The sequence below is a fragment of the Leucopleurus acutus genome (assembly GCF_964270905.1).
Source record: "Leucopleurus acutus genome assembly, chromosome: 3".
NCBI lineage: Eukaryota > Metazoa > Chordata > Mammalia > Artiodactyla > Delphinidae > Leucopleurus > Leucopleurus acutus.
Window position 1 is genome coordinate 22,676,076 of NC_139145.1, and position 12,811 is coordinate 22,688,886.

The following is a 12,811-nucleotide window of genomic DNA, read 5'->3' on the forward strand; positions in this document are numbered from 1 at the left end:
AGATTAGCTTCTGGTTTTGTACTTTTCAGTTCTTTTTTTCTTCTTCAAACGCACATGCTTTGAGAGCTGTGAAGTGCAAGACACGGCTATATTGTAAGGTGGGTTTTGTCCTTATGCTTCTGTGTCTTGTGCTAGGTTAAGTCAGTAGAGCAGTCAGTATGAGTACTGGAAGTTATTCCTGTAATGCGATAGTATATAGTCAATTACATATGGCGGTGTCTGAAAATCACATAATAGCCTCACTTAAAACATCTCCTTAGGGCTTCCCTGGTGGCGCAGTGGTTGAGAGTCCACCTGCCGACGCAGGGGACACAGGTTCGTGTCCCAGTCCGGGAAGATCCCACATGCCGCGGAGCGGCTAGGCCCGTGAGCCATGGCCGCTGAGCCTGTGCATCCAGAGCCTGTGCTCCACAACGGGAGAGGCCACAACAATGAGAGGCCCGCGTACCACAGAAAAAAGAAAATCTCCTTAGCCAGATTTCAAAAAAGCCTGTGGCCATTCCAATATGATCCAACATAGCGGAATATGATAGAAGGAAAATTGGCAAAGAAAGAGACGCTGGTCTTACCTGATGGAAATTAAAATATCTCACTTTTGACAATTTTGCAAAAACTTATAATTCCACGAACTAATTTCTAGGGTTCTTCATAGGACCTAAAAAGGAACCCATAGAGTTGTGGAACAACAATAGAAGCTGCTGTGATGAGAAGCCCAGGCACTGCAACAAAGAGTAGCCCCCGCTCGCCACAACTAGAGAAAGTCTGCACGCAGCATTGAAGACCCAACGCAGCCAAAATAAAAATAAATAAATAAAGATAAATAAATTTAATTTTAAAAAAGTAATACTCAGGTTTGAGGCATGAGAGGTATGATGAGGAGAAATTAGCTAATCCTTTCAGAACTTTTAAAATATCAAACTCAGTCTCTAAGATTTTAGCATTATATACAACATCGGTTACTTATTAGTGGTTTGGGAAGGCCAATTTAAAATTTTCTGATCTTACTGTATTGAAATTCACGGCCCTAATGTTTTCCACATTGATTATATGAATGATGAAGTAAAGTCAATCATGTATTTCCTTTCCAACTGGACAGAAAACAAAATTTTAAAAAGTGTTTGGACTACTGACTTCTGATTTCTTCTAAGGCAAGTGTATAGGTAATTTTTATTCCCTGATTAGGAGAAAAATGGTGGAAGAGGGCAGGGTTAGGAATTAAGATTTCAAGAGCGTGAGAGGTAGATGGCCAACCAGAGTTCCTAAGGTTCGGTGCCTGTAACTGTTGCCGCCGCTTAAGCCTGCCAAAGCAGTGGTACGGCTGCTGCCCTCGTATTTGCTACCTCTAGAAACATTCTTGCCAGTAGTGGCGGCAGCGGGACTCAATTACCCCCTTTTATCACTCTCTGCAGACCCTCCAGATGACGTCTTCTGTGGGCAACGTGGCCGACAGCACAGAACCAACGAAACGTATGCTTTCCTTCCAAGGGTTAGCTGAGTTGGTACATCGAGAGTATCAGGCAGGAGATTTTGAGGCAGCTGAGAGACACTGCATGCAGCTGTGGAGACAAGAGCCAGACAATACTGGAGTACTTTTATTACTTTCATCTCTACACTTCCAGTGTCGAAGCCTGGACAGATCTGCCCACTTTAGTACTCTGGCAATTAAACAGAACCCTCTTCTGGCAGAAGCCTATTCGAATTTGGGGAATGTGTACAAGGAAAGAGGGCAGTTGCAGGAAGCAATTGAGCATTACCGGCATGCATTGCATCTCAAACCAGATTTCATCGATGGTTATATTAACCTGGCAGCCGCTTTGGTAGCAGCAGGCGACATGGAAGGGGCAGTACAAGCTTACGTCTCTGCTCTTCAGTGCAATCCTGATTTGTACTGTGTTCGCAGTGACCTGGGGAACCTGCTCAAAGCCCTGGGTCGCTTGGAAGGAGCCAAGGCATGTTATTTGAAAGCAATGGAGACGCAACCGAACTTTGCAGTAGCTTGGAGTAATCTTGGCTGTGTTTTCAATGCACAAGGGGAGATTTGGCTTGCAATTCATCACTTTGAAAAGGCTGTCACCCTTGACCCCAATTTTCTGGATGCTTATATCAATTTAGGAAATGTCTTGAAAGAGGCACGGATTTTTGACAGAGCTGTGGCAGCTTACCTTTGTGCCCTAAGCTTGAGCCCAAATCATGCAGTGGTACATGCCAACCTGGCTTGTGTATACTATGAGCAAGGCCTGATAGATCTGGCAATAGACACCTACAGGCGAGCTATTGAGTTGCAACCACATTTCCCTGATGCTTACTGCAACCTAGCCAACGCTCTGGAAGAGAAGGGCAGTGTTGCCGAAGCAGAAGATTGTTATAATACAGCTCTGCGGCTGTGTCCCATCCATGCAGACTCTCTGAATAACCTAGCCAATATCAAAGGAGACCAGGGAAACATTGAAGAGGCAGTTCGCTTGTATTGTAAAGCATTAGAAGTCTTCCCAGAGTTTGCTGTTGCCCATTCAAATTTAGCAAGTGTATTGCAGCAGCAGGGAAAACTGCAGGAAGCTCTGATGCATTATAAGGAGGCTGTTCGAATCAGTCCTACTTTTGCTGATGCCTACTGTAACATGGGAAACACTCTAAAGGAGATGCAGGATGTTCAGGGAGCCTTGCAGTGTTATACTCGTGCCATTCAGATTAACCCTGCACTTGCGGATGCCCACAGCAATCTGGCTTCCATTCACAAGTATTCAGGGAATATTCCAGAAGCAATTGCTTCTTATCGCACTGCTCTGAAGCTTGAACCTGATTTTCCTGACGCTTATTGTGATTTGGCTCATTGCCTGCAGATTGTCTGTGATTGGACAGACTATGATGAGCGAATGAAGAAGTTGGTCAGCATTGTGGCTGACCAGCTGGAGAAGAATAGGTTGCCTTCTGTGCAGCCTCATCATAGTATGCTCTATCCTCTTTCTCATGGCTTCAGGAAGGCTATTGCTGAGAGCCATGGGAACCTCTGCTTGGATGAGATCGGTGTCCTTCATAAACCACCGTACGAACATCCAAAAGACTTGAAGCTCAGTGATGGTCGACTGCGTGTAGGATACGTGAGTTCTGACTTTGGGAATCATCCTACTTCTCATCTTATGCAGTCTATTCCAGGCATGCACAATCCTGATAAATTTGAGGTATTCTGTTATGCCCTGAGCCCAGATGATGGCACAAACTTCCGAGCGAAGGTGATGGCAGAAGCCCATCATTTCATTGATCTTTCTCAGATTCCATGCAATGGGAAAGCAGCTGATCGCATCCATCAAGATGGTATACACATCCTTGTAAATATGAATGGTTATACCAGGGGTGCTCGAAATGAACTCTTTGCTCTCAGGCCAGCTCCTATTCAGGCAATGTGGCTGGGCTACCCTGGGACCAGTGGCGTGCTTTTCATGGATTATATCATCACTGATCAGGAAACTTCACCTGCTGAAGTTGCTGAGCAGTATTCTGAGAAACTGGCTTATATGCCCCATACTTTCTTTATTGGTGATCATGCTAATATGTTCCCTCACCTGAAGAAGAAGGCAGTCATCGATTTTCAGTCCAATGGGCACATTTATGACAATCGGATTGTGCTGAATGGCATCGACCTCAAAGCATTTCTTGATAGTCTCCCAGATGTGCAGATTGTCAAGATGAAATGTCCTGATGGAGGAGACAACGCAGACAGCAGTAATACGGCTCTTAATATGCCTGTCATTCCTATGAATACTATTGCAGAGGCAGTTATTGAAATGATTAACAGAGGACAAATTCAGATAACAGTTAATGGATTCAGTCTTAGCAATGGACTGGCAACTACCCAGATCAACATTAAGGCTGCCACTGGAGAGGAGGTTCCCCGTACCATTATTGTAACCACACGTTCTCAGTACGGGTTACCGGAAGATGCCATTGTGTACTGTAACTTTAATCAGTTATATAAAATTGACCCATCTACTTTGCAGATGTGGGCAAATATTCTGAAGCGTGTTCCCAATAGTGTACTGTGGCTGTTGCGTTTTCCAGCAGTAGGAGAACCTAATATTCAACAGTATGCACAAAATATGGGCCTTCCCCAGAACCGTATCATTTTTTCACCTGTTGCTCCTAAAGAGGAACATGTTCGGAGAGGCCAGCTGGCTGATGTCTGCTTGGACACTCCACTCTGTAATGGACACACCACAGGGATGGATGTCCTTTGGTCAGGGACACCCATGGTGACTATGCCAGGAGAGACTCTTGCTTCCCGAGTTGCAGCTTCCCAGCTCACTTGTTTAGGCTGTCGTGAGCTTATTGCTAAAAATAGACAAGAATATGAAGACATAGCTGTGAAACTGGGAACTGATCTAGAATACCTGAAGAAACTTCGTGGCAAAGTCTGGAAGCAGAGAACATCTAGCCCTCTGTTCAACACCAAACAATACACGATGGACCTAGAGCGGCTCTATCTACAGATGTGGGAGCATTACGCAGCTGGCAACAAACCTGATCACATGATTAAGCCTGTTGAAGTCACTGAGTCGGCCTAAATAATGACTGTGTGCACAGGAGAATTACCCTGTACCTGAGCCTCAACCTTCTGGGGGAAAGGGAACTACTTTTTCCTTATCTGTACAATACCATGCTGCAGATGGGTGACAGACAATGATAAGAAATAGCACAGCCAGACTTGCTTCCTGCATGATCATGATCATGATAGGGAGAGACACAAGAGATGGGAAACTGCTGTTCCACAAGGAGTCTCCATAGAATTTTGCAGCAGCCAGGTGTCTGGAAGGTCTGGAAGGTAAGTCTGGAAGGTCTGATCTCCCTTGGTCTTCCATAGGATGGATGGTTAGTGTGGAAGGGAGATAGAGATTGCCCAGCCGTTTTGTGATTATCATGGATTGATTGAGTCTTCTGAATTAATATTTTTCTTTATATTTTGGGTATTGGAGCTTTTAAAAATGGTTGGTTTCAGGTATTTTTATTCATGTGAAGTGTGTATGATTCTCTTGAGATAAGCTTTTAAGCTAAAATATTCCTTGTTTTAGTTTCTGAACTCTACAGATAAATGGGGACTTTGCTGGTATAGTCTTTTTATAGGTTGTGTAAACCACTTGAGCTTATATCAGTCATTTTAGTGTCTGACATAATGTTCGGAACTATCAGTGCTTTGTTGGTTTATAGATGATGGCTTAAATTATTTTCCTGGTCCGTTTCCTTCTTCCCCTCCCCCCACTTTAAAAATTCTCCTGTAACTTGGCTAACAAAAAACCAAGTCTGATTCAAAACCTCCCAGAGTGTTTCTCTTAACCGCGTCATCTGGTGCCGAATGAAGATTCTTAGGAGTGATTATTAATTCTGAAGGGCACAGTTGTGGTACTGTCACTGATGATAATAATAATGGATTTTTGGCCTAGAGTGTTGACCTATTTCACCAGTGTTTTACCGTTGACTGCCCCTCTATGCTGCTTCCAAAAGTGATAGTGTGTGTTAAGATTTTTACTTTCATTTCTAATGTATGTTTGTTTGTTTTAGTGAGTCCTGTTCTTCCTTTTTCTTTCAGCAGAAATGAAATCCCAGGTAAGTATAAGTATTCAAATATTTGATCAGTAAGTCACAGTTATCTCCAGTACATTAAATAACTTTCATCAAAAAACATGTTATAGGTAAAAAGCTCTGAAGGACCAGCTATGTATATGATAATTATGTTTCAGACCTTCTAGGGTATTATATATAATAACTTGTCTTCTGGACGTGGTCTTGAAGTCTTTATGGATTCAGTCTCAGTAGTAGCGAACTGCACTGCTACTTGGTTTGGAGTACAAATTAGACTTTAGCCCTCTTGGAGGTTGAGTTTTTGGTATTGAAAACCATAGGAATGAAATTATTGTATTTCAACAAAGGATCGAGGGCTTGAGGCTTAAACAAGGCAACATACGTGTGGGAAGCAGTCAGCCTTGAGGGCAGGTAAGGACATGCCAGGCATGCGGCCGCTGCTCGAAGGGACTGTCCCTACTTGTTCCCCTCCTTGTTCCATTCCATGGGAGATAAATCACCAGGGCCCAGAGATCAGAAAGAATGTAAAATGAGACAAGCAAAGCTGTCTCCCCCCTGCACATGCAGGTTATTTTTGATGCTTCTGGGTTTATGGGTTTCCTCCCAGGGAAGTTTATCTTGAGCCGAGACAGTCTGTAGATAATGTAAACCACCATCTGGCAACCTTCCGATTTCTAGTCTAGATAATCTGCAACTGTAGCATAATAAAATTTGCCTTGCAACCATCAGTTGTCTTGGTCCTTCTGACCCCACCCGTCGGTGCCTCTTCAGTTCCTTACCCCTTCCCTTCTGACCCTGGGGGTGAGATCCTCTTTCTCCGGCTGGTCCGCGGCAAGTGGCACTCGAACAGGGACCTGAAGCGTGAAGGCAGTTAAAAGAAAAAGAAAGTGCAGGTAAGAGAACCCTTATGCAAAATATGTGTGGCCACCAGTAAAAGTGAAACGAATAGAGGCATAAGGCAATAGTCAGAAGTAAAATAAGATGGGGCAAAAGGGCTCAAAGATGTATGAATTATTTGCTCAGGTTTTACTTTTGATGCTTAAAGCTCGGGGTAATAAAGTTTCTGAACTTTATTGTTGACTGAATTTTTACAGCATATCCATGGTGTATCTCCCTGGTTTCCTGATGGTGGCTCTGGTGACATAGAAATCTGGCAGAAAGTTGGAGAAGATTTAAAAAATTATTACGAGTCTCGAGGGCCTACTCATACTCCTGTTGTTACATATAGTTTGTGGAATCTGATAAAAATATGTTTAGATTCTTCTCATGATAGTGTTGATTTGAATGTAAAGTCAGAAAAACATAAGCCTCTGACAGAAGGAGAGACTGTATTATCAGCTACTGTGTCGCCGCTTCCTAAACCGAAAGAGCTAATTAATTTAAATATTTTAGATGAAGAGGAACATTTTGACTTAACAGATGAGGCTTGTAAACATAAAAGAGAGAAATGTCCTGAGGATGATTTTCTAGTGGCTGTGATAGATAAGTCAGTGAGAAAGCTGCAGGTTAATAAGGACTGTCTTCCTCAAAAATCTACATCTGTAAAAATGCTCAGTCCCTTGCAGCACACTGTACAAGGAGCCATAAAACGAGGAGAAGATCCTATTTTCTGTTGTCCCGTCATAGAGAGACCTGATCCTAATAATCCTCACCAAGCTACTAGGGAGCATCAGGCTCTCCCTTTTAAAGTTTTGAAAGATTGAAAATCTGCCTGTGCTCAATATGGGCCCACTGCTCCTTTTACTGCTGCTATGGTTGACAGGAGAAGCTCTTCCCCCCGCTGATTGGAAGTCTATTGCACGAGCTTGTTTAAATGGTGGAGATTATTTAATATGGAAGTTTGATTTTTATGAACGGGCTGCTGAACAAGCAGAAAAGAATGCTGCCCATAATATTCCAGTTGATTATCATATGCTGATTGGGGAAGGACAATATCTTTCTTTACAAGATCAATTAACTTATCCCTTTGTTGCTTATCCTCAAATAAATCATTTGGCATTACAAGCCTGGAGGAAATGTCCTTCTACACACAAAACTGAGGACCTTTCAACAATTAGACGGGGACCTGATGAACCATACGCTGATTTTGTAGATAGGTTGTCACAGGCGGTGGGGAGACTCATTGTGGACGGACTCACTGGTACGATTGTAGTTAAGCAGCTTGCTTTTGAGAATGCTAATAAGGCATGTCAGGCTGCGATTCGACCTTGGAGAAAACGGGGAACATTGGAGGCTTATATTCGCCTTTGTGCAGGCATTGGGCCTACTTATATACAGGGTGCTGCTGTGGCTGCAGCATTAACTAACGTGGGGTTTAAAAACAATCAAAAGAAAACAAAGACTTGTTTTAAATGCGGAAAGGGCAGGTCCTTTTGCTAGAGAATGTAGATCTTTTAATTCTAACCCTAGTCCTTCCTTCCCTACTCAGAAACCTCCAGATGGTCAGAAAATCCCTGGTTTATGCCCTACATGCAATAGGGGAAAACATTGGGCACAAGATTGTTGCTCAGTGGCCCACAAGGATGGGCCACCACTGTCGGGGAACTCCTCCCGGGGCCTTCCCCGGCCCCAAAAAATAATAAGGGCAATGTCTGTGTATCCTCCTCAAATTATCAATCAGACATTAACCAAAAACAAAAACATACAATATCCTCGCTCTCCAGAGCAACACCAGGAAGCGCAGGACTGGAGCTCAGTACCTCCGCCCGATATGTATTAACTCCTGAAATGGGTCCTCAGGCCCTCTCTACGGGCATCTGTGGACCTTTACCCAAGGGTTTGATGGGACTATTATTGGGAAGAAGTAGTGTCGCCATGAAAGGTTTAACTGTTATGCCAGGAGTCATAGATTCTGACTACGAAGGAGAAATAAAAGTCATGGCACAAACTATTAAAAATATAATAACTATTTCTCCTGGTGATAAAATTGCACAATTGCTACTTTTGCCCTTTGTACCTCATGGACAAATTTTACAACATCAAAAGAGAGAAACAAAGGCTTTTGGATCGTCTAATGCTGCCTACTGGATTCAGAAGATAGGGAAAGAACGTCCAGAAATGAAATGAACCATTAATGGAAAGGTTTTTTCAGGTTTGTTAGACACTGGAGCTGATGTCTCTGTTATGACGCAGGTACACTGGCCTAAACGTTGGCCCATTAGTCCTACTATTACAGAACTTCACGGAATAGGACAAAGTTCTTCTCCTATGCAAAGTAGTCAGTTTTTTTTAATGGCAAGATAGTGAGGGCCATTCAGGATATTTCCAGCCTCATGTTTTGCCTGGGCTGCCTTTAAACCTCTGGGGCCGAGATATATTAAAAGAAATGGGAGTATTACTTTATAGTCCAAACTCTCAAGTCTCTAATATGATGTTGTATCAAGGATTTCTTCCCACAAAAGGGCTGGGAACAAATCAACAAGGAACTGTCTGTCCTATTGATGTGAAAATAAAAAGTGATAGACAAGGTTTGGGTTTTTCTTAGGCGCCTTGGATTCTCCACTCACTGCTGATCCAATTACTTGGCTGACTGATGACCCTGTATGGGTGGACCAATGGCCCCTCACAAAGGAGAAATGAGAAGCTGCAGAACAATTAGTACTGGAACAATTAGGGCATTTAGAAATTTCCAGTAGTCCTTGGAATACTCCTATTTTTATTATCAAGAAAAAATCTGGAAAATATAGGTTATTACAGGATCTAAGAGCTGTTAATAAAACTATGCTAATAAAGGGAGCTCTTCAACCAGGCCTACCCTCTCCAACAGCCATACCACACAATTATCATCTTTTAGTTATAGATTTAAAAGATTGTTTTTTCACTATTCCTTTGTTTCCTGAAGATAGAAAACATTTTGCTTTTAGCTTGCCTTCCTTAAATTTTAAGGAACCCATGAGGAGATTTCAATGGAAAGTATTGCCTCAGGGCATGGCAAATAGTCCTACATTATGCCAAAAATATGTGGCTCAGGCCTTGACTCCTGTGAGAAAAAGGTTTCCATCGTTATATCTCATACATTATATGGATGATATACTTTTAGCCACTGATAATATTTCTTTATTAGAGACTGCTTTTCAATTTTTACAACAGTCCTTACAATCATTTGGCTTGGTCATTGCCTCAAAAAAAATTCAAAGACAATCTCCATTTTTATATTTGGGAAAATATATTGATAACACTACTATTAGGCCTCAAAAACTGCAAATTCGAGTTGATAATTTAAAAACATTAAATGCTTTTCAAAAATTACTTGGAGATATTAATTGGCTAAGGCCTTCCTTAAAACTTACTACTGCTCAATTACAGCCTTTGTTTGATAATCTTAAAGGTGACTCAGATCCTTCTTCTTCACGCTCTATGACTCCAGAAGGATTTCAAGCTTTACAAATAGTCAGCAGATCTATCAGTTCTACACAATTAACTAGAATTCATACTCACCTTCCAATTTTCTTAATAATTTGTCCAACTCCTCATGTGCCTACTGCCGTCTTATGGCAAACTGTTGGAATTATTGAATAGATTCATATGAAATCTACACCCTCTAAAGTTATTAACCCTTATTATGAACTTATTAGTAATTTAATAATGCAAGGTAGAACTAGATGCTTACAACCTATAAGTATAGAACCTTCTCAAATTATTATCCCTTATTCAGTTAGTCAACAAAATTGGCTTTTTCAACATAATAATGAATGGGGTCTTGCTCTTGCAGGATTTTCAGGTACCTTGGAACGCCATTACCCTGCTGATAAATTGATCCAATTCAGCAAACTTAACTCATATCTTTCCTTCTATAATTAGGCAACAGCCTGTTCCTCATGTACCTTTGGTTTTTACGGACGGTTCTTCTTCAGGAGTGGCTACTGTAATCACTGACCACGGAACAAACCTCGTTAAAGAAACTTCCTTGACTTCAGCTCAACGTGTTGAACTGTATGCTGTCATTATGTCTTTTAAACATTTGCCTTCTATATCTTTTAATTTGTTTTCTGATAGTAAATATCTTATTAGCTTGTGATTTCTTCTGGAGACCGAGAGCATAGGACATACTAATGACCCTGAATTATCATCCTCTTTTTGTTTGCTTCAACAGCTTATTCGTTCCCATGATGGTCCTGTTGCAGGTCTGTATATCCGTGCTCATTCTAACTTGCCTGGTCCATTGACTAAACTTAATGCGACTGCAGATGTTTTAACTCGATCTAAACGTGATCTTTATCCTGTACATTTTCCTCCCAAGAATAGAGTTGAAGTTACTCCTCCTCCTCAATCTCTTTTCCCTAAAGCAGGACAGGTCCCAATTTACCGTACTCCTCCTTTCCGTTCATCATGCTGTCAAGAATGGCTAATGTACTGCATTCATTATCTTCATACTCTTGATACTCATGGTCCATGTCCTGGACACCCTCATATTATGGTAAGTTATGATCAAACTGCTTCACAAGCAGCACAGCCGTTGCACGCTTTACACCGTCAGTCGGCGGCTACATTACACGCACAATTTTCCCTTACTGGTGAAGCCGCCCGACAAATTGTTAAGCAATGCCCACAATGCTTACCTCACCTTCCTGTTCCACATTATGTTGTTAATCCTCGTGGATTATTACCTAGACATTTATGGCAAATGGATGTTACTTGTATTCCGTCTTTTGGGAAATTACAGTTTGTTCATGTCACTATCGATACTTATTCTGGTTTCCTCTGTGCTACAGCACAGACCGGAGAAGCTACTAAACATGTTATCACTCATTTATTACACTGTTTTGCTTTCATGAACCTTCCCAAAATTATTAAAACAGATAATGGGCCCGCTGCTTTTGCAACATTTTGTAATTCATTACAAAATTACCCATATTACAGGCATTCCTTATAACCCTCAAGGACAATGTATTATAGAACGTGCAAATAGATCTTTAAAGCTAACTACTGAAAAAATAAAAAGGGGGGAATTGTATAGAACAACACCACAGAACCTTATAAATCATGCTCTGTTTATTTTAAATGTTCTCACTGTTGACAAATTTGGCTGCTCTGCAGGGGGAAGGTTGGTGGCTGAGCCAAGATTGGCCTCTCAATCTCCGGAGGTCCTCTGGAAAGATCCGTTAACCAGCACTTGGCGTGGTCCTGATCCTGTGTTGATTTGGGGACGTGGTCACGTGTGTATCTTTCCCAGATCAGTGCCTGGACTTTGCTGGCTTCCTGAGCGCTTAGTCAAGCAAATAGATGGCTCGCCATAGCTCACCTAGTTCAGAAGATGAAGAAGCTCTGCACCTCTCCTGAAAATTTGACAGTGTTGATTCAGAAGAAGAAGAAGAAGAGGAGACCACTTGCCAGGACGACTCAAAGGAGTGCTGTTCCAACTTGGGGACAAATTAAACAACTGGTTTCATGAGCTCAAGAGTCAGTGAAACAACAGAATAATCCTGTTACACCTGTAACTTTATTTTTGGTTATGTTGGCAACCATTTCATGTGTTCCCTCTGTTAATGCAGCAACTTACTGGGCCTATGTACCTTATCCTCCACTATTACAACCCATATCTTGGTCTGAAGCAGAGTTTCCTGTATTTTACAATGATAAGTGTTTATGGGCCTCTTATTGGGAATATAAAACAAATCAATATGTCTGTAAATTATACTAACTGGTTTAGTACCCATCCTGTCTGTCTTAGCCCATTGAATCTGGAAACTGGATGTGTAAAGGCTATTAGTTATGAGCATACAGATGTTTATGAGGGAACGGATCAATCAATTAGTTTGTCAGGCTCTCCAGGCATCCTTTGTTTTACAGGAACCAACATTACTCTTACATGCCCGGCTACCAGCCGACGAGAGGATCTTAAGGATACCATCATTTGGTATAAAATGGGCAAGCTATTAATATTAGAGGTCAAATCTCATACGCCTCACCACTTAGGGATTCCGCTATTACTATAGCCAAGGTTACAGGTGAAGATTCAGGAAATTATTTCTGTATGAAGCGTTTACTTGGAGGACAAGGGATACTTATAGCTGGACGTAAGGTTACTATGCTTAACAGAAAATCAAAAAATCAATTGCCTCCCCTTACGACGGCTAACTTTCCTGGATCCAATTTTGAACATTGCAATGCATCTTGGAATAATAACCAAATATGGTGTACTATAGATTATACCAAGGTGTCAATTCTTATCTCTTCTTTTCCCATCATAGATAGGTTTATCACATTTCAAAAGAACTGGGATATATGGAAACTAGCTCTA

The 12,811-nt window shown here is 41.7% G+C and overlaps 2 protein-coding genes across 2 annotated transcripts in view; one reads left to right on the forward strand and one right to left on the reverse strand.

The window, feature by feature from the left end:
* The window catches only part of LOC309960010 (UDP-N-acetylglucosamine--peptide N-acetylglucosaminyltransferase 110 kDa subunit-like), a 240,645-nt gene that overhangs the window by 103,266 nt on the left and 124,568 nt on the right, over positions 1 to 12,811 (reverse strand). The window lies entirely within an intron of this gene.
* On the forward strand, positions 1,419 to 4,575 carry LOC309959219 (UDP-N-acetylglucosamine--peptide N-acetylglucosaminyltransferase 110 kDa subunit-like; the record flags this gene model as incomplete). Its single annotated transcript, XM_082835390.1, has 1 exon — positions 1,419 to 4,575. One exon carries the CDS (start codon positions 1,419 to 1,421, stop codon positions 4,557 to 4,559), a length of 3,141 nt encoding a protein of 1,046 aa, XP_082691516.1. The 3' UTR covers positions 4,560 to 4,575.